The following is a 22,161-nucleotide window of genomic DNA, read 5'->3' on the forward strand; positions in this document are numbered from 1 at the left end:
TGCTATCTACAAGTTGTACTGAGTGCAATAAATCTTGAAGAGGAAAAAATGTTAATTTTTCTGAAATTGTCCCACTGGCAACACTGAAGTTACATTAAAAGCAAGTTTTCTTAGTGCCTTCTTACTTCAGTCTGCATCTGTTTCATACATTAAGGAAATCTCACATTTTTTGAAAAGTCTGCCTTGTTTTTCAGTAATGTTTGCCTAATTGAAGTCCAAAATACTCTCTTTTTTTGTAACTGTTATCTCTCATAGTCTGTTACCAAGCTTGGTTTTGTTAAAACTGAAAACAATTAGCTTTCAAATAAAAAAATTCTACTAACATTGTCATTTCACTTCTTTGTCAGTGCAAAGCTGCAGTCACATAAGTTAGACTATACTGTTAGAATATAGAGTATAGTGCAGTTTTACAGGAAATTATATCTGCACTGCAAGTAAACCTAGTTCTATGACAATACAGGAAAGTTTTTATTAATGGAAATAATGTATTCTGTACAGTACAGCTGTATTACTCACATAGTAGTGATGGCATTAATTTCTGAAGATGTGTGATTTATTTTTTTTTAAACATTATCTACAATAAATCCATTCAAATAATAAGCTTGCTTTTAATGTTCCATATTCCTAACAAATTTCCATGGTCTTTGTTAAAGATTCATACTTCCTTGAACTCTTCAGAAAAGTGGAAATAATCAGTAGTTCAAGAAATAGTTCATAGCAGTTTGAAATACTTTTTCTTTTTTTCAAAGTTGGCCTTGATATACAGCAAACATATACAGCCTTCTACTTAACACCAAGAGCAGTGGGAAGTAAAGTAGTTATAAATAAACGGAAAGCTGAGTCTTCTGTTGATACATCTTCTGGCACAGCACAAAGCCTACCAGCAGCAAAAGTGGAGACAGGTAAACAATGATATCACAGCATCTGGCTAATTCCAAAGTCAACAGAAAGCTGAATTTTCTGTTCAGTAGAAAGTTAGTTCTCTTTTATCCATATTGTTTAGTTCTCAACTATAACAAATATGTAATGCTACTGCTTTACTGTTTCTGCTTATCAAGTACTACTATGCAATTCTTTGAATTTGAAAGTTAGAAAAATATTGTGAGCTTGCTATCTAGTGTTGCTGTTTGATTTTGGAAATAGAGCCTCTGTTTCTTCATAGTGTTTGTTAATTTGTTTCCAGTTATAGTGCTAGGGCAGCTCAATGTTCTGTTGAAGGCAACAAAATTCTAGGGATCCAGACTATTTTAGCCCATCCTACACTGCACGAGGAACTCTCTTAACAATGCATACAAAATAAAAAAATGAGCACTTTGGTATTCCATTCATCTAGGAAGCAGATGTAAAGAAGAAAATACCTATAAGAAATACAGTAACAGAGAATGTAACCATCGCTGTAAAAATAAAGATGTGTGTGGACATGAGTGCTGTGAGTTTCATTAAATACATTATTTCTGTTATTTTTTGATGATATAATTTACAGTAGTTCTGTTTATACCAATGTCTACATTAACAGCAATGACACAAGCAACTCAGGCATACGTTTTTGCTAAAAAGGCAAACAAAAAAAATCCACATTTTGTTAATATAACTTTTATAGAGATTACAATGGATATTAATGTTTTCAGATCATATAGCATATGATTTAAGAGAAATGTCAAGCTTGACCTCTCGTGTAAATATTAGTGTCTTAAATCTTTAGTATCTCTTAATAGAAGACATCCAAACTTAGTGGCAGAATATCCATTGATTTGGAAATAATTATGATTTATCCCTTTTAAACTAATTGAAGATTGTTATAATACCCTTTCTCAGGTAAAACTGGAGTACTTCCAAAGTCTGAGATGAGTGGAGATTCAAAGTTTAGTTTGTACCTGGCTGATTTAAGGAGCAGGAACTCTACTTCGTCTGTACCCCCAGTAAAGCGGTTAAAGGTTTGTTTGAATACAGTCAACATCTGCATTATTTTTTTTAATCTGTTTTGTGTTTGTATGTATTTCCTCTCATAAGGAAATACAAACTTGCAAGATTGTCTGCATGGAATGCAAAAAGTGAAGAAGTAGAAAGGTTATAAAGGTACGGACATCTTTGAGACGTTCCACTGATGTTTGGAGTACTTCCCGTGATGCAGTTCTCTCCATGTTTTTAATGTTTGCTTGTTTGTAATAGAGAAGAATGATTAGCCTGCAGCTCATATAGACAAAGTTATTGATACCTAGTCTGGCTTTTTGGATAACTGTAATAGAAGCATGTAATTCAGTATGGTATTACTATAGCTGTGTAATCTTGAGAAGTATCGTATAGCATCAAGGGAAAATATTGCTGACGAAAAAAACCTTTTTCTAAGAGATCCCAAGAGGTAACTAAATGCCAGAAAGATATAATGTGCAATTTTTAAAAAATATGCCAGCTTGATAGAATATTAATGATGTAATTCAGATTGTTAAAAAACATTTTTCAGTCTTTGTCTCATTGATTACAATAACCTGCTTTCTTTAGATGCAGATGTTAAATCAGGCTCAAAGTGTGGATCTCAAACAATTTGTTTTTGCACCCAAATCTTTGATGCCAGCATCATCAAGGTACTAATGAATATAAATAACAATAATTAATATATTTAAGTAGTAGTTCTATTTTAACTAGTGCCTGTTTTCTGAATAAAATTCTTCTTTGTTGCAGCTTTCTTCAACAGTTCCACTGACACGTCAGTGTTTTGTTTTGTTTTAAATAGGTCTGGAAATGAAGAGTCATTTTCGTCACATTCAGTGGACCAGGTAGATAGTTTTAATAACTTAGGAAGATCTCAACAACAATTCCAGTCCTGGGACTATGGAAAGAGTGGTAAGTTATGACTAATGTTTGAAATCATAACATTTGTTGTTTTGTGTTGAGCGTACCTTGTGTGTAAACTGAAACTTGCTGAAATCTCTACAGCACCCAGTACAGGGAAATAGTGTGGCCTTAATTGGCTTTCTTTCTAAAATCAGTAAGAAATGCAACTGTAGATCTAAGTCATATATCTCTAAATAAAACAATGACGATGAATTTCAAATACGAGAATGAATTTCAAATATGAGTACAAAACTAAATACTTTATGCAAGGTATTTCCACTGAAGACACTTGCAGTATGAAAGGCATTTTACCTGTGTCTCTATATCTCTTCTTCTTTCCTTCTCTACTGGAAGAAGTTGATGAAATAGGAGCTTTTGTCCATAACCAGTAAAGCATCACTATCTAGAAAAAAGAAAAAATTCTTTCTACTTATCTTTCATTGGAAAGGGCATTAAAGTTTTTTTATGTGAGGTTAAATGATCAGTCTTTGTTATTAGTATATAACCATGCTGCTCTCCTTAATGCACGCCCTTCACCATTCTACTTGGTGACTGCAGAGTTACATGACTCAGGTTTTGATTGTCTGTTGGTTAAGTAGCAGATCCAATGTTTAGATCATACTCATGCATATAAGAAACACTGTTGAGGTAGACTGATATATGTATTTTTGGCTCACGCTGCCTTAAGTGATAGCAACTGTACTATATCATTTCATTTTTACCAAATATCTTGAGGATGGAATATTCCTTTAAATTAATACTAAAGATTTGCCCGTGTACTCACCACCTGCTAAATATATATATTTTTTACCTTAGTCTTCAGATGGAAACTGTTGCTATATCATCAGTAGCTGTGTGAGCCGGTTAGTATGTGATATGATTGTGTTGTAAGGATAAACTCACAGAAAGACAGGTGAATATTCTGGTATCATTATAGCTGTGTAATCTTGAGGCAAATCATACAGCATCAAGGGAAAATATTGCCAACTGAAAAAAAACCATCTCGATTGAGTAGTACCAGAAAACATTACCTTAGCCATATAAATTGGGCCAGATACACTTTAAAAATGCACCAGAAATAATTTTAGTGAGATAAGGCCCCAAATTCTGTGATTTATGTGGGATCAACTATGTCTCTAATATGGTATGTTTCCATTCTGTATAAATAAATGCAGGAAATTGAGAATATGCTGTGAAATTGTAGTAACCTATAGTTAGGTATTTTAAACTGTGTGTATGTCTGCAGTCGTGCACCACGCTGACTTTGCATTCTCAAAATTACAATAGAAGTGCCTTCCGGGTGCTTTCTGGTGTCTCTTGAACAGTATTTTTTATTTCAGCCTGTCCTGCTTCCCCTGCGTTGCAAGGGATATCTAGATCAGAGTTCTTTTACTATATTGGGACTGTGGCAACAAAGCAAAACACTTTCTGGTGCTAGAGGGGAGGTTGAGGAGGGAGGTGGGTAAAAAGCAGAGAATTGGATTGGTGATGAAGAAAGAGAACAAAACAAAGGGAGAGAAAGTGAGGGAAGTTGACTGTGCACCAGAAAACAGTGTATTTTCAAACATCAAGTATCTCACTTTAATTAAAAATCTTAATAATGCTTGGAAATGCTTGAAAACTTATCTCAAAGTAATGCTGATGAAAAAGCACATATGTGACAGTCCTTCTTTCAATAGATTGAAGAACTGGTCTTAAAACAGAGCAGTTTCTATTGCACTTGTCCATGGATTACAGCTTTCTCTTTGAATCATTCAGTGTGTGTGAGAAAAGCTGAGAGACAATGGCGTAAAAAAGAGTCTTTCATACGTCACTTGACTGATACAGCTAAAAGCTGATCTTTTTTTCAGATGCTTTGGGTGTGAATGCTGAACTGAGAGATGACGTTTGGGATGATCTTGATGATGAAGTATTAGTAGTTGCTAGCAACCTTTTCAGTAGAGAATTAGGTAAGATTATGTACAAATTCTGTGTACAAATTATTTTACAGGATTATGGTGATTAAATACATCAGATAGCTCAGCTCCTCCATACTTTCACTCCGCTTCCTCAACAGAAAAGGGAGAGAAAATATGATGAAAAGGACCTCATGGGCTGGAATAAGGAAGGGGAGATCACTCTCCAATTATGTCATGGTCAGAATAGACTCAGCAAAAGATTTTTATTTTTATATATATATTTATCTATTGATAACAATCTAGAGCAGTGAGAAGAAAAAGCAAACTAAACACCTTCCCCTCATCCACCCTCTTCTACTTCTCTTCCTGACTGGTGCAGGGGAGTGGGAGCTGCAGTCAGTCCCAATGCTTTGTCTCTGCTGCTCCACAACGATCACTCTTTCCTTCTTCACCATGTGGGGCCCCTCCCATAGGATGCCTTCCTTCCCAAATCGATCTGTGGGCTTCCCATAAGTTGCAGCTCACCAAGCACTGCTCCAACATGGCTGCATATCATGAGGTCCATCCTTCAAGGAGCACGGTGCTCCAGCATGCATCCCCATGGGTGGCAGCTCCACCACAGGCTCTTTTCCACAGGCTGCAGCTCTGGCCTGAGGACTATTCCTGCTGGGGCACGTAGATATTTATTATTTATGATATGTAAAACATTTGCAATGTTTTTTTGTTGTTTGGTGGCTGGTTTAAAAGTTTGATTCTTAAATGGAACGTGAAAATACCTGCTTTCACATTTCAGATGAGCATGAATTGCTTCACAAGTACTCAACAAGTGAAGCCACAAGTGACATTTCAGAAGAGTAAGCATTATATAATTTATTGCAATTTTATTCGTTTTTAAAATTATCTATATTTTACATTACTTATGTTCACAGTTCAATGTTCACATGCATAACTGGATATGTAGAAGATTGTTTACTGAGAGCATGGAGTGAAATTTCAATTTTAAAACGATAGGAATTGCTGACTAATTTGAAATGACTTTTTATTTAGGTGTGGAGGGAAAATGCTGAACTGAAAAGTAAGCCATTTTGCACTTCTGTAAAAATAACTTCATTTTCTACACTTGGCATTTTCAGCTCTTGCCTATTACAAAGTGATACCAGTATTCAGAACTCAGTTCTCTCTGTGTTTAATAGCTCATCAAAGGTGGAATTATCTGTACAGAGTGGACATGTAAATACGGTAAGTGAAAATGTTTCTGTAACAGGATTTCCAGTAATTAAATTAGTCTTCCATATGAAAATGTATTTATCATATCTGACGTGAATTGAATTGAACATACAGCATTTCTGAACCTATCTGTGTTGTCCAAACTCTGAACAAGCATGCCTTCTGTGTTCAGCATGATGTTGGCATCACAAAGAACTAGGACTACAAGAACCCATCCTGCAGTTCTTTTTAACATTTTAACATTTACCTTGCAGTTCCCTTCTCAAGAAAACAAACATTCAAATCTTTCACAAGAGCTGGAAAAAACAGAATATTCTTCAATTTCAAACATAATCCCAGACTCTTCCAAATTCACTAGGAAAGAGAATTTTTTTATTTTCATGAAGGAGCAGAAAGAAGAAATGGAACCTAGGTAATAAGAAGTTGTATGTATTATTGTATTGTCTAAGTGTGAAGTGCTTATTTCTCCATGGCAATTTGTTGATTTACTACAAATTCATTTTCAAAAGATGAATTTGCATGGTAGTACTACCAGTTAACTATTCTTAGGAAGAAAATATTTTGAATAGTGTTTTTTATTTCATAAGTTTTTATGTACTGTACCTAATTTTATTTTATTTTGCTCAATATTCATTAGATATCTTCCTGATGATGAGACCAGTGATGTCAAGCCTTTACTTGGACTACTTGATGACATATTTTAAAACAGAATATATTGTAAGTGTTTAAAAAAAAAAGAAAGAAAGAAAGAAAAAAAAGAAAAAGAGAGAAAAAGAAAGAAGGACTTATTTTTCCAAAATTTCAGATACTACTAAAAGAATTTCTTTGTTTTGCAGCTATTTACCAGTAATGGGATTACTGCCATACAGTAGATCATTACATATTAAAAAAAAGAAAAAGTTGTTGTTTATTTAATGGAATTTGGGTACGTTATCTCTTTTTGAAAATTGCTTACATTTTCATTTGTTGACCTCATTGCTTTCAGGATGGAAAGAAACAACATAGGAATGTGTCAGAGGAGCTCTCATGCTGACGCTGTAAGCTATTAATTACATGGCCTGCTCCTAAGTACTGTTTAAATGAATGAAAAACTGTTTCCTCGGAAATTTCTTAAAGCTTTTTTATTTTGTTTGTCAGTTTTTTAACGCTGAATTTTTCTGATTCTGTTAAACAGTTGGATTTAAAATAAAGAGTGATGGAATAGTAAGTTACTCTAGGCTATTACTCCTTCTGATAGTACTACCAGCTTGTTTAGAAAAAAAACAACTGCAACTTCCATCATGTTAGCATCTGTCCTAGATCTCAACAGAACAGTTATTTAATGTCTATAAAAAGTATTCTAAAGCTGTATTTAACTGTTCACTTTGGTACTTGATCTCATAAAAAAGACCTGTATGCATCTCAACACATCTCAATACTTAGGCAGCCAGGTACTGGATTTGGCTATCTTCTTACAGCTCTCGTGTTTGAACAATAAACATCGCATGTTCATTGGATAGAAAAATATGATATTCTCTTCACCTGGATTTTAACTTCTAATTTCATCCATAGTCAGAACACACTATAGTAAATGCACTTCAATACTTTCAAGGCTTTTTGAAGTACACTGCATATGGTTTCTAAGATCAATTCCTGACTATTTTTCATAGGAAGCCATCCGCCTGCATATCTTACTTGGAAAATTACAAAAATGTGCTATTGTTACTGGCAACACTTCAGAAAATATATTCAATACTGCAGTGCCTTTATGATAATGTTGAACACTAATGAAAAAACATTATTTCAAAGATAAGTAGTTTATTTGTTGTTGTTTAAATTTATTATTCGCATTAGCTTGATGTCTCTTTACAGTATAAGTCACTTTCAGAGAACCAGTTTGGTGGTACAAGTGTTCACTGTCTCGAGAAGGAATGATTTTTTCATATGGTAACATCTTTTTTCTTATTGTTCCATTTTTCAAATCATAATAGTTGGAAGATCAAAACTGATAACCATAGTGTATTTCCCTGGCAATAACTGTATTCAGATACACAGTGACTATGCTTCACAACTTATGTGGACAACTGACTGCAGAATTAGAAATATCTACTCAAGGTTGGATTGTTTGTATGGGCTTTCTTGTTGTTGTTTTTTTTTTTTTTTTTTTTTTTTTCCCTTGGTATTTTTTTGTTTATTTTTTAAATTAAAACATTCAAATAGAGGTAACTCACAGTTACTGTACTAGTGCTGTGTTTAGACCAGCAGTCCCAGGTAAGCAAATCTTAGTCACGTGTTATGACACGTAAAAAGCAGAGTTTACCTCCTCCAAACCATTTCTGATTTCCATAGCAGGAACTCTGGTGTTTCTCTGCAGATGCTAGATGTGAACGACTCGGGGACCAAAATCCTACTCTTGCCCCAAAAGGAGTGCATAGACAAAGCTATTAAGAGCTCTCTAATTTTAGTCATATAACTGAATAATCTAAAGGTCATAAACCTTGTTTACCAGTTTGCCCTAAAAGAGGCAGGCAGTGTCAGAAGAGGATTCAGATTATAAGTGGGCTGAATTACTCTCTGGTGGAACCATCAAATTATGTGATGATGAAAGTGACTATGTGCAGTTAGTGTGGAAAAGCTGCTGTGCTCTAAATAGTAAATTAAATAAATATTGCTTCTCTTGCATAAACGAGGTGCTTGGGCTCTTTTACCCCCATAAGGATGTTATTTTTCTATGTTGAATGGTCCTATTTCTGGACAGCAAAAGATGGCTGTGCCCCACTGATTTTGCTGCATGCAGCTTCCTTTGAGGCGCCTCGTTGATGATAAAATATACTAATTAAATTCACTGTAAGATTGTTTCATTCAGCTGCTTCCCATTGATAAAATACTGACTTAAATAAAAATGTTGTGGAAGTATGAGGGGATCTTGTTATTTTTTTAATTTTGCATAGTGTTGTAACATTAAATAAGTGACTTGAGTTTGAATCATTTGAATTGTATAAGTAGTTCTTTCAGAATGTCACTGATTTTATTCTGTGGATGATTCTATAAAAGGTATGTTATAAAAATACTGTTTCCCACAGTGGAGCCATGAAAGAAATTCAGTGTGACAAGAAGTCAGATTTTACTGTCTTACTTGTCCGATACTCTGTAATAAAATACATGCTCATACCTGCTTTTAATTTAACTTTGTCTTCCTTATATGCTTCCTTTTCCTATCAAATGTATTGGTTTCAAAATATAAAGTAAGGTCAGCTGTGTCTGTGCTTTAAGAAAATGCAATATGCACTCAAAAGACATGATCAAAAATTACTAGCAGAAAAGTATATATAGTGTTTAAACATGTTGCCAGACACGTTTCTGTATAAGGTAAGTTTATAGCATGTGGATTACTGCAAATGTACAGTGACAAGAGTATGCATCTTGTCTCGTGTTCATTTAAATTACATGGAATTCTTTCATATATTTGAGCACTTCAATGAGTTAAACTGTACAGTAATTGTTAAAATAATAATGAAAGTTGTGGCAAGTAGGAATCTTACTTTTTTGGACTTCTTCTTACTTAAGTGAGATATAAAAGCTGGTGCTTGTAAAGGCGATTAACAATAATGAAGATTGAACAGAAACCGCTGAATTGAACCAATATGCATCTGAAAATAATTAAAGTCATTCATTTTGTGGAGCACAAATGACACCCCTAAGACACCATCATGCCGGAATTAGTGGTCTCTCATCTAAATGAAAGGGTGCCATGCTTTACCTCTTGACCCCTTCTGCTTTGTATGTAGAAGTGAGAGCAGTAGGTCAGTTGTTCTACTGGTGCAATCTTTAAAAGATATCCATGAAATGAGACTCACGGATGTCCTTTTTTCCCCCCACTCTTTTTTTTAACAAAAAATAGAGAAGGAAGAACTACTCAGTAAGAGCAAAATTCAATTTCTGTAGAGCACTAAAATCTCATTGAAGGTTTACGTAAGAATATAATGAGGTGTATACTTTGTGCTAAGTTTGCAGTGATGAAATTCAGTTTGGGCTGGAAGAGTTGTTGGCTTTATTGGCTGCCACTGCAGAGCTGAGGGTAAGGTCTCCTGTTTAACCATGTTGCCATTCTTTGTTCCTCAAACCTCTAATGAGAGAAAATTGTATCCCTCTAAGCCCCCTCCTGTCTACCAGAGACAATTCCTGGTCTCTGTATGCTCTTGGCAGGTTTTTTCAGATGAAGTAGGCTTGAGCTGCACCTCATGAGTAATAGGAGGAGGCAGGAACTATTTGTCTCCTGCTCTACGAGTTCTTTGATCACTGTTCTGCTTTGCTGTGGTTGTGAAGTGGCTGGGAAAGCTGTGCTGGTATTAACCTGCAGTCCTGCACTGCATGTCCTGTTCTGAATGCAAAGTCCAGATGCAGGTTTTTTATATCAGCTGGTGAGCTGCTTTCCAATTCACTCTAGTATGCAAACTGCTACAGTGAGAGCCATTCATTTGGTTTCATTTGGTCATGTGAGATGTGCTCTGGTTGTTTCTGGGTCTGTCCTCCCGCAGTTTTTACATTGACTGTTTCCATGTGCCAGTCTTGCAGGCATCTGAGCAGTGGTGTGCAATAATGTTGCACATTTTGCAGAAATCAGTAGGTGAGGTGGATGTATTTTGTATAAAGCTGGTGTATATTTTTTCAAATAGAAGTAGTGCCCAGATATACTAGCAAGGTGTTTGTTGGGTTTTTGTTTATTTGTTTGATTTTTGTCTGTATTAAAAATAGAGGACATGGAGCTAGTATGTAACAATTACACAGACTTTCCTTTTAGTTCATGCTACATAACAGTTTTTATATTTTAGATGGCTGACCATAGGGGAAAATGTAAAACACTTTGTTTTGGAGGCTGGTAGGGTATTTTGTTTGTATAAATGTAACAGTGTTTCTTTCATAACTGTGAAACTTCCCATTAAGGGATGGATATAACTTTCAAAATAAAAAGATGCTTGTAACTGTAAATGGCTATGATATATTTGCTGCTCCCCCCCCCCTCCCCCCATTTGGAGGCAAAACCTATTTATGAGGCTTTATTAAGTGCAAATAATTCCCATGGCTTCAGCAGAGAAGAAACAGCTGTAGAATATAGCCTGATTTGCATATAAATGACATGATTTCAGCACAGAAAAGATAGTGAAATATATATATATTTCTGCAGTGAAAGCCCAATAGTCACACATATTAAGGTCAGCTTGTGTAACTTTTTTAAGCTGCTGCAGGTTGATATCTGATCGCACTTCCAGCTCGATTTAGGCACTATCAGTTGTATCCACAATGAAATTGTGAATTTCTGCTTTAGAGCTAATTAACCGATCATTTTTTAGAAATGGGTTCCAAAACATTTATCTTGGCTGCTTAAAGACTTATAAATGCTCAGAATACTTAATCAATGCAAGCGGATAACTTCAATTTCTTCATTCTTTCTTCAGTACTGTGAATTTGTGGTGCAAGGGTTCTGGTATTGTTTAGATAAGACAGAGAGAGTCCTGCTAACTTGCCCAAGTCACTTCTATAAACGGTAGGACGTATTACAGACAAGTGCAGTATTAATTTTGCTGTCCCAGATAGTTCCCTCAGGTTGTCTTTTTTACTGAAGATAAGTTCATGCTTCTAAAATTACTGTCCAACATAGGCCATCACTGATCAGTTGGAGTGCTCAGCCAGGATGAACACTGAGTGTTTCAAAGCTGAAGCTGTATGTGCCATCCTATAGCAGTTATTCCAGCTCACCACACAAATTCTCTAAAATATATTTATTGCAGTAGAAATATAGCTTTAGACTATTTTAATAATGAACTACCTTCAACATAGTCATATCTAGTTACTGAACAAAGATCTTCAACTATTGAACACAGCTTCAGCACCAATACTCACACGGAGCTTAGACAACAAGCAAAGCCAAGTTCTGCAAGTGGACTTCTGCCATTCCCCAGCAAGCTGACAGCTCCCAGAGATCCTCAAGCAATTTCTTTAAGAAGACAGGCAATGTGAGAGAAAGCAAATGTGGGCTGTGGTCATCAACCAGTCACTTCCTTCCCTGAAAGGTTAGGAGTAGAACTTTGCAGAACTTCCTTCTTAACAATTTCTTTTGCTTTTTATGTGTTATAAATTCATTTGAATAGAAATGTGACAATAGAGTTTACTGCTAAGATTACCAAAGGTTTTTTGCTTGTTGTGATTTTAACTTTTGTAGTTCGGACTTGTTTCTGCAAAACAGCAATCTAACAAAATTATTTCATCCCATGGCACCATTTTCGTGTCTTATGAGTTATGCCTGGAGGAGGTTTTTCTGCCCAGCTGGAAATTTCTACTCCAAGAATAGTCACTCAACAGCTGGATCGTTCATAACATTTTCAGTATCTCCTCCTCAGTCAAAAAAAGTTTAGGTCTGAGATCAGCGGGTGGTTTCTAAAAATTGTACTGGTAGGTGTAGAAGAAGCATTTGCCAAAGCATCGACACATTATCAAAGTAATTTTATTTCAAAAGGATGGCAGTAGAATTGATTGAGAAAGTGATTAATAATAGTGGAAAAGATCTGCTTGACTTGTGATATATCACAGAGGTGTATTTCAGAGGCTGGAGGTTTGCTTGAGGAAAATAACCTGTGATAGGAAGGTAAGAGGTACAAGTGCATTTCTCTCTTCTTGGGTGTGACTGTTTTGGACAATTCTATTAGCAGAGGCTTACATGAAGGCTTAGTTTCTGTAACAGGTTCACAGAAATGATAGTGTGTAAGGCAGATCATGGTAATAAAACAGAGTATGTTTTGAAAGAAGATAAAGTTGATTGCTTGGAATGGTAGAAAATAGCTTCAGATAAGTGTGTGATTCGATAGAAATTTGTCTGTAGAGTTTATAGCAGCCAATCAGAAATGCACTTTTGGTTCAAGCAGTTAATATCTCTGCACTGTAGCTTAAGGAATACAATTTTCAAAACTACTGTAGTGTGGGACCAATAAATTTTGGCACAAATAAGGCAGTATTCTGTATAATTTATTTTAGATTCACATCTAGGGTATGTTCTGACACTCCACATGAAAGTCAAATTGTCCATGTAAAATGGCTTTCAGGTGATAAGTTGACCCCTGGGGTTTTAGTAAAATAAAAGATTCAGAATTCTGTCTGATTCTCCAATCTATAAAAGCTATTTATCAGCTGTTTGAAGGATTTGATAAGAAGGAACAAAAAGGAAAAAAAGCTTTTGTACAGTGACATATTTCTCATTAATGGGAACAATGTTAGAATCACAAGCTCCTTCTGGATTTGGTAGTAAATAGTGTGCTGACATACGTTTTGGCAGGCAGTTGCTTTGTGTGGGAAGTGCATGTGTCTAATGCTCTCTAATACGCATACTGAGCAAGGCATATTTCTAACATGTGCGTACAGCCCTTCAAAAGAAGGGCATTTACTGTGCCACCATCTGGCCGTCATTTTTAAGCGCATTCTATTATCACAGCCTACCTCTGCAGAAGTTTTGCTGGAGAATGGCCATCTTATACTGCTCAGAGAAACATGCCTTCACTGTCAGTTTAAGTAGATCTGAAGTTGAGTAGAGGCTTGATTGCATTTTTTTTTTCTTAGAAGGATGCATCTGCATATACATGCAGATGAAGGTGAGCACTACTGAGCAAAATAGTAAGTGAGGTGACAGTAAATGGGACTAGTCATAGAGATAGCAGAAGTAGCCTGCCTAATAAAATGCTAAAGAGTGTTTAGGTTTAGAATGGTTAAGTGTGTTCCTTTGGGTTTTGAGTGAATAAAATATCTCCAGCTTCAAAAAAGCAAATAAAAAGCAAACAACAACAAAAATGCTGAAGAAAACTGGAATTTTCTACAATCTATGTAAACACAAAGGATTGTTTCAAAGAAAAAAGAATCCTGCAGTTACAGCTCATGTAATCCACCTTGGATTCTGCCTGCTTGTCATGAACATTCAGTGTGTGCTGAGTTTGCTGCGCAAGTACTGCTTGTTTGCTCTGTAGCTGGGAATGCAGTAGGGCACGGAGAGGCAGGCTGCACAGAGACTGTCTATTAGCCACTGAACTACCAGACAGGCAGATGTCTTCTGTTCTGAGAGGAACTGAGCAGTGCTCAGAGGGAGGGAACATCTGGCACTCCCAAGTGGAATGAAGAAGGAAAATGCAGTGAGCCAAGATCTTGTCAGTGTTGTGAAAGAGCTGGGACTTTGTTTGCAGGTTAGAGCCAAGCTCTAGAAGTGACAGGAGGTTGGGCAGTTCCCTAGAGCAGGCTGAGCAGTGGCTGAGGTGCTCTGTAAATCACTTGGAGATGATCAGATTGGAAGAAGGAATGGAAAGATAGATTTATTCTATAGTAGCCCACTGTGGACATTCATTTTCAAGCTTTTTAAATTTTATCTAGCCGTCTAACAGATCAGATTTGATTTAGAACAAATATTTCTATCCTGTGGTTCTAATAACTCCTACTCTTATGTAAATCTGGATCCTGTGGATATGCTCGTCAGAAAGCGAAGCTTGCACCTAAGGACAGTTGATAATTCAGGGTTATGACTCAACTCAAAAAGAGCTAAGTATTACTTGACCTTGTCTCTCCTGGTTTTGTTTTTTGGGTTTAGCCTTACAGAGAACACTGGCTGGTGGTCCTCTGAACCTGTTGTGGGAGGGGCCAGGCCAGGGACTTGAGTCTCATGCTCACTCAGGTATGTACAAGCTCTAGAGGAGCGTACTCAAACACAATATGTCTGCCACGTTTTTAATGTGCTTTTCTTCTGGAAGACCAAACCTAAGGATCAGAAGAGCTTATGAGTAACGCTGACTTGTGCTGTTGACTAAGATATATTCTGCATTAATGCTTTTCAAAGTAGCTGTATGTTCTTTTTTGGGTTATTTGTCACTCTCGGATTGATTTTAAAATGTATCCTCCACTTTCAAGTTTTCAGTTGTTAGCACTGAAATATTTCACTGTGCCTTGGGGTATGGTGGCCCCACCTTAACTGCAGGCCACACCTTTTGCATACTCCAAACCTTGGGAGAAACTTTCTTTTTTTGGGGCTGGGAGGATGCATAGAATCTGTATTCTTTCATATCCTTCATACCTTCTCTGAGTGCTAGGCTGATACAGTGTCAGGTGCTGACAGTGCATACATAAGTGTTCACTGCAAAACTTGTGGCTGCAATCAGAGGTAAGGCTGCTGTCAGACATGGAAACATCCTGATGCAGGCTTGCAAGGAGAGTCTTGGGGCCCTGGATAAAGGCAAGCACACAGACCAGCCTCCTGAAAAGTGTCAGCCACCTCAGAACAACTTGAAGTGCAAACAGGTCATAGTCTGCTTCCCTGAAAGAGATGCGCAAGGTAGGATGGCTAAGGAAGATTTTCATAGAAAGCTTTTTGAGATAAAGGCAGTCCCATAACTTGCATTTTGGAAAGGGACATCTGACCTAGGGCTTAATGCAGTTCATCTCCTAACTAACAAAAGAAAATAATGATTTTTTAAAAAGGGAAAAAAAAATCAGGTGTCCTTCAGAGGCAGGGCTTTAAGAACCACTTATTGCTTTTGTGAAGTACAGAGGCTTGTGGTGACATGTTTGGGGCATTCCTCCATCTCACTATCAGCATTTTGCCTTTCCTGTGGATGAATGCTGTGGATGTGAGTAGGAAGGCATTCTTATTGCTAGACTGGGTTGTGCTGACTGGCCAGCCGTTCTGGAAGTCAGTATGACTGAAATGTGATCGTGGGGAAAGTGGAACATGACCAATAATGACAGTACTCATGGAGAATATCATGTTAAAGCATGCTCTGTTTGTGCCCTGTGCGACACCAGCTGTGGTGCCAATGCAGTTCTGTGGGCTGTCCTGTGTAATGAGTTTCAGTGAGTGAGTGAGTATTCTGCCTGGGAACCACATCTCCTACCTCTCAGCAATGCTGTTACTGGGATAAATTGCAGGTGTGCAGAAAACAAAGCAGACTGAAAAATCATCTTTCAAGATTATAATTCACCCATACTTGAATTGTAAAATAATAAATAGCCTTTTTTTCATGTATAGGGTGTCAAGGGCAGGTGAAATACACTAAGAAAATAAGAGATTCTACACCCTAAACTTAAATAGAACTGTCGCTAGCATTAGTGAATGTCTTTTCAAGTGTACATTTTCATTGTATCTTAGCAGTCCTGGTAGCCTCATGGACAGCTGCAGGTGTGTTGGGATTCACGAGGGTTCCGTCCCATCTTCGCAGCTTTACATGTGGCCTTGAGACTGCTGGCCATGTGTCTCCAGTGAAAGAGCTGAACAAAGAGTAGCATTAAATTTACATTTCCAGTTGCAATGCAGATGCAAAAGGAAATGAGCCAAGTGGAATTGGTAACATCATTTCAAGCGCTGGCTAATGTCCGTAAGCAGCTGTGCCTGCCCTCAGACTGCAATGGGACATTCGGAGCATATTTCTTCACAAAGGTCATTGAGGAATACAACCCCCAGCATGCACTGCACGCTAAGTGTTCTAATACGGCTCTTACATCGGCCTCGCATCGGGCTTTTCCCTTTCTTAATTACGCTAACGATCTCCGGCCTGAGGCACATTGAGGAATGGCCCATCTGCGTTGGAAAAACTGTACACGGAAAGCAGCCAGCTTTTAATTTTTTTTATATATATATATATATATATATATATATTTATATATATGTATATGCTTGGGGTTGTATTTTTATTAAGGCGGCGCTGCGCTCCCTCTCTGCACGCAGACGGGTGCCAGGAGCCGCCGCCGCCTTCCTGCCGCCCTCACAGCTATCCCGGGACCGAGGCGCCGCCTCGCGGGGGCCAGGCGGCCGTACCGGGCTGCGAGCGAGGCGGAGAGGCGGGCTCGGACCCGGTGCAGGCCGCTCGGCCGTTTCTTCGAGCGCCGCTCTCGCGGCCGTCACCTTGGAGACGGGCGGGCGGGTCGGTGGTGCCGCCATCTTCCCTGCGGCGGCGCTGGGTGGGTGACAGGGAGAGCCCCGGCTGTGGAGGACGGTGCGGTCCGAGGAGCTCGGCCACAGAATTCCATGAGGAATGGCTGGGAGTCGGTGACTGCCGGCGGCTGTTGGCCCTGCCGATCCCTTCAGCCGCTGTGGCTCAGTCAGGTGTGCGGCCGGCTCACGGTTGTGCAAAAATGCAGTGTAGAAGCAAAGACTGGCCTTGTGGTGTAGGACTGGAAAGAGCTGTTGCTTTAAATGGGGAAAAGCCTAGCCGGTAGCTGGTCGGCTTCGTCATTCACACCCACCCGGTGCGAACCGAGCCAGCGCATGGGGTGCAGCCATCATCTTGCTGCTGCTTTACCAGTGTCTGCAGCAGCATTCAGCCCAGGTCTGCCTGCCAGCCGGGCGTCCCTCGGCGTGTGCAAAGGCAGAGAAGGAAAAGTGCCTTGCATTTAATGCAGAAGTAAGGGATTTGTTCTTTTTTTCCTGCAAATGTATTGCATGTTGAAAAGGAAGCAGCGTGCCCGAAGCAGCTGTTGGGCTCACCTCCCTTTGCTGCACATGCAGGCTCTGTGCTGGCAGCAGTGGAGCTGCAGGCCTTTGCTCTGGCCTTGCTGGGCCAGCCAGCAGGGCTGCAGGCAGAGCATCCCAGAGCAGTGCCAATGCATGGGCTGCTATCTGCCTTCACCTCCCCTCCAAGAGTTTGTAAGGTGTTAACTTTCAAAAGGGAGGCCCTGCTGTGTATTTCTGTCAGTGATTTGGGAGTTTTAAAGAATTCATGCATGAAAAATGACTGTAGGAGCTGTATACTCCCATGTGTGGGTAACGACTACATGGGAACACAGATCACAGCAGTTTTGCACTGAGACTGCTGCCGTTTACATGCTCTCTTTGGGAACGTTATGAAACGTTTTTAAATACTGGTGCATGTTAATGCATTGATTTCAGTCAGCCCCTTTTTGTCCCACTTGAATTTGTTCAACTTAACAGCTCGCGCGTCTCATGTTTGCTCTAAGATATGCCTAGCAAATTAGACAAATTAAAAAACGCATGCAAAAATGCACCCCTATGCACATGTATCAGGTTTGTTATTTATTAATGGACTCCAATTTCCGTACGATAGCCTACATTATTTTTTTTTAACTTTGGCTCAATGGGTAGTTTATGCCAATTACATGTAGTTTAACAGCTTTGAAATCTGTTTTTGCTTTTCTTATGCATAAAGACATGGATTCTGTTTCAGGTTTTAATTAAACTCTACACTGACTTTAAAGATTCTATTGTCCTTTCATTTAAATGGGATTTTTGTTAGATCTTTAACAAGGCCTCTGTGGGGTAATAAATCTAAGCAATTGTCCTTATTAGGAGTAGATTATTCTCAAGAGATGGAAAGTAACAGAAGTAAGTAAAACCATTTGTAGAGACTGAACTAAGGCTTTTTCTTCCTAAACATTAAACAGACTTGCAAATGACTTGCTTGGGTGCTCAAATTAAATTAAATTATATTTTGTTTATTTTTCACATTTCTAGTGGAGGCTATTTGCGTTTACTTAAACTTGGAGTTTCGTTGAGCAGAATTCACTCCAGGGTATGGATCCGTACCTTCAGTAAACAAGCCGTGCATGAAATTCAGTACGTGCTGCAATTTCTTTTGTTAGTAATTGTTGCCACATTTTTATATTATGGGACACGCAGACCTAGTGAGTATATTCTTACTCCCTCATGTGTTCCACAGTAGGTGAGTCTTGGCTGGAGAATTTGCCTGTCATTTGCCGCACACCCCAGCCAAGCAGAATTGCAGAGCACATAGCAGCATGCAGTTTGTCCAAGGGCCTGCTATGTGCTCATCTAAAACTGCAAGTTGTTAGTCAGGGAAAACTTGCCACTAAAGCACCCTTAGCCTTCAGTTTACCTGTTGTCAGAAGGTGAAAGGGCTCTAGTGGTTCTTTTTGTTTGAGGTGTTTGCTTCATTCGAGGGTATTCTCCACTTTGTAGGTGTCCAGACCTTGTTTTATTCCCGACTTTAATCATAGGTTGGCTGCTGCTGCGGCCTGGCTTCCATTGCATACAATCATATCCTGAATTTTAGCCATACATTTAATTCCTAGCTTTGCTAAACACATCATAGTGCAAATCTTTTCAAGCATCCACTTACTTGAAAGTTCCATTTTTGTCGTGCTAGGCTGGGGATGCTCATTTGTGGGACTCTAATTTACCCAAAATCAACTGGTGAAGGCAGAGATCTTGTGCAAGGACATGCAGTGAGACATGTGACATGAGAGGCTGAGTTGTTTTCGCTGGCTTCAGTTCCCGAGCTGCTTGAGCTGCTGCCCTCTGCAGAGCATGCTGCAGGAAGCTGGACTCCAGGGACACGGCTGCACGTGACGCGACCCACGTCCGCCTGCACCGGGAAGGAGCCCACAGCCCTGCTCAGGAGCAGATGAAGACAAACCTGTCTTGGTTGCTGCAGCCACCAGGTATTTAATGTCCTGAAGCTCTTCTGTCCGTGGACTGTTCTGTCCCTGTCCTGCACGCCAGCGCCTGGTAGAGCCAAGTGCTGTGAGGCTCTGATCTGCTTCTGTTCCCTACCTGGTACATGGCCATGTTTCTCCATTCTGACTTCTCAACCCTTCTTGTCTCTGCGTGACACTGTAGTGATACTTTGGGGCAAGAACATAGTCTATATGTATAATTTCTAATTAGGTATTTTTTTCAATTTCCTGGGCAAAACAGCAAGTTTTGTTCCGTCTTCATCTCTTCTTTTTTTCTGTAACTCAAGTGGCAAAGAGTTTGGAATGGTAAATCATGAGGGAGGTGGGAAATTTGCTGCAAGTGAAATCTGTGGCTCTGATGCCTCATGGCTTCTCTGTGCTCTGATAGGAATTTAGAAAAACAGAAGGTACTGACAGCAAATACGTCACCTGGTTGCTGTTCTGTTTTTGGGATAGAGCTGGAGAAAGAAAGAGGGCAAAGAGGAAGCTCATAGCTGAGCTTATGGGCTTGGATTGCCTGTCTTCCTTCCTCCTAGTGCAGCACGGTGAGAGAGTGAGTGGCAGAGAGTCAGAGGCTGAGTCCTGATGCTGATTTAACTTTTAATGTGACACAGTGCCTAGGCCTGTGAACCAGCTGTGAGTGCTCAGGGGCAGATTCTGGGGAAATGAAGAGTCTCTGTCCTGTATTGTGTGGCATTAGATCTCCTGTTTTAGCCAAGGCATCTTTGAGATGAAGTAATACTGTATCTCAGCCAAAATCTATGGGGTGTAGCTATGGCATCTCACCAGTATGTGGGATTTCCCCTCTGTTTCCTTCAACAGTAGCAGGGCCAGGAGCTAGCTCAGCTCTGGAGAGGGAGGCTGAAAGGGCTCAGCTCTGCACCTAAGAAGTTTGTTGCTTCTGTTCCTCCCTCCCCCAACCCCTGTTTCTGGGGACATGAGCTGTTAGCAGGAGCTGGGACTCTGTGCCTGCAATATGAAGGCAACGATTGCTTGCTGACGTGCACTATCTGACAGTTGAAAGGACCTCTGCTTGCCTGGCACTCTAAAGCTTTCCAGTGCTGGCTACGGGCTGCAGTGCCAAATGCATCTTGTAGATGCTGTTTGCATATTGCCCACCCAGAGAAGCAGCCACGTTCTGTCCTGTTTGCAGCCACCTCCCCTGAGGGCAGCAGGCTGTGTGGGTCTGGAGCACCTGTGCAGCACAGGTGTGAAAAGCTGCCCTGCTCCTGCCCCGAGGCACAAAGCTGCCTTCATTCTGCCAGGTGGAGCGGAAAAGCTGGGGTCCGGCTGTGGGACACATCCCTGAGCATCTGTGTGATGCAGGTGACGTGTATTAAGAATGCCAGTTTGCTTCTCAACATGAGCAGATTGAGACTTAGGTGGCAAAGTAATGGGAATGCTAAATGATTACTGCTAACCCTTACTAAGATGACAGCAAATCTCCTCTATATTAATGTTCCGCTTTTGAGACTAGGTTGAATCTTTCTTTATTAAAGAAGGTGGAAAGCCTAGATGTAACTCTTTAATCCTCAACTGGAAAATACAATTCTGAAATCTATTATCTTAGGAATGCAATAATCAGAGTAATAACCGATATTAAATCTACTGTGAATATTATTTAAAGTACTTCCCAAATGGAAACAAAAGTTGAGAGGACAGCGTCACGCTCACTTGGACACCTGCTTTCTCTGTGCAGTGGCACACAATAGGAAGAGAGGCTGACTGATGCCTATTTTCTGCCTTATGTGATTGTTTCAGGATCTACCAAAGGCTGGAGATCATTATGATATTCATAAACACATCCATTTCCTCTTTATTCCTAGAAAAGACTGTTGGAATTACACTCTACAAATGCAGTCCTGAGCATGAGGACCCGTGGTGGTTACCCATGTGGAGTGTCCCACCTCTTTGGAAATCTGTGGCATTAAAGAGAATGTAGTCAACCCCTTCCCCTGGCCTACCTGCACCTGACATCATGTACATGTTGTTTCTCACAGCATAACAGGATTCCTGATTTTCCCTAATGATGTTCTTCCTCCTCCCCATGTTTTTCATCTGTCTTTGCCCATTTGTATAATGCATCTGCCTGCTCTGTTGTTTTCATCTCCTAATTTAGTACCCTGGTGAATTTCTCACTCTCTGCAAACCGTTAATAAGAGGCTCTGTGGCTCTGCTTGCGAAGGAAAATGCTGTGTTCCCAAGATAGCTTAGAGGCTGGTGTTTATCTGTGCACACTGTTTAGGAACTTTAGCTTTGTTTAGGTATTAAACAGGTGGAAAATGATCTCTGGACTGTAACCTGTTTGCCTCTCTAGTTTGAGAATGCAAGGAACACAGAAATTCAGAAGTTGCAGGATGTGAGAGGGCCTGTACAGCCTGAGGGAAGGGGCAGTTTGCCGTGTAAGCAGAATGAAAAAAACGGATGAATGAAATGCCAGCCCAGCCACAAAGCCTGTCAGGTCCCAGCCTGTGGGCCCACGAGGGCAGCCCTATCCTCCTTCCCACCCCCTTTTCTGTGCAGCCTGCTTCAACCCGCTGCTATGCTTGGTGGCTGAAGAGCTGGCAGAAATGGGTGTGTGCCTGAAATACCCTCATGCTGTGCAAGGCCGAGCTGGCTGCCCGCGTGTAAGGCGAGGGGAATTCTGCTTGCTGCTGCCATTTTTGTGCTGCTCTTGCAAGAAGCCAGGGTTCGTGTAATTGCTTCGATCCAGCCAAAATTCCTGTGGCTTGCGCAGCCCAAAGGAGCACAGCGTGCTGTGGTGGGTGGTGGC

At 39.7% G+C, this 22,161-nt stretch overlaps 2 protein-coding genes across 4 annotated transcripts in view; both read left to right on the top strand.

Annotated features, from left to right (window-relative positions):
* HFM1 (helicase for meiosis 1) overlaps nt 1–6,714 on the top strand; it is a 30,854-nt gene extending 24,140 nt beyond the window's left edge. Inside the window, exons 29-38 of the mRNA XM_042873993.1 lie at nt 750–902; nt 1,334–1,429; nt 1,816–1,934; nt 2,500–2,582; nt 2,732–2,841; nt 4,683–4,781; nt 5,524–5,584; nt 5,864–5,969; nt 6,212–6,369; nt 6,595–6,714. Coding sequence (XP_042729927.1) covers nt 750–902; nt 1,334–1,429; nt 1,816–1,934; nt 2,500–2,582; nt 2,732–2,841; nt 4,683–4,781; nt 5,524–5,584; nt 5,864–5,969; nt 6,212–6,369; nt 6,595–6,661 — 1,052 coding nt within the window. The 3' untranslated portion in view covers nt 6,662–6,714. The remainder of the gene's footprint in view (nt 1–749; nt 903–1,333; nt 1,430–1,815; nt 1,935–2,499; nt 2,583–2,731; nt 2,842–4,682; nt 4,782–5,523; nt 5,585–5,863; nt 5,970–6,211; nt 6,370–6,594) is intronic.
* A 12,582-nt stretch (nt 6,715–19,296) lies between these two features.
* Nucleotides 19,297–22,161, top strand: part of ZNF644 (zinc finger protein 644) — a 72,922-nt gene continuing 70,057 nt past the window's right edge. For all 3 annotated transcript variants that reach the window (XM_042873241.1, XM_042873244.1, XM_042873245.1), the window contains exon 1: nt 19,297–19,373. The gene's annotated coding sequence lies outside the window, so the exon portion shown is untranslated. The remainder of the gene's footprint in view (nt 19,374–22,161) is intronic.

The sequence above is a fragment of the Lagopus leucura genome, unplaced genomic scaffold (genome assembly GCF_019238085.1).
Source record: "Lagopus leucura isolate 7727_CA_CO unplaced genomic scaffold, USGS_WTPT01 Super-Scaffold_100009, whole genome shotgun sequence".
Lineage (NCBI taxonomy): Eukaryota > Metazoa > Chordata > Aves > Galliformes > Phasianidae > Lagopus > Lagopus leucura.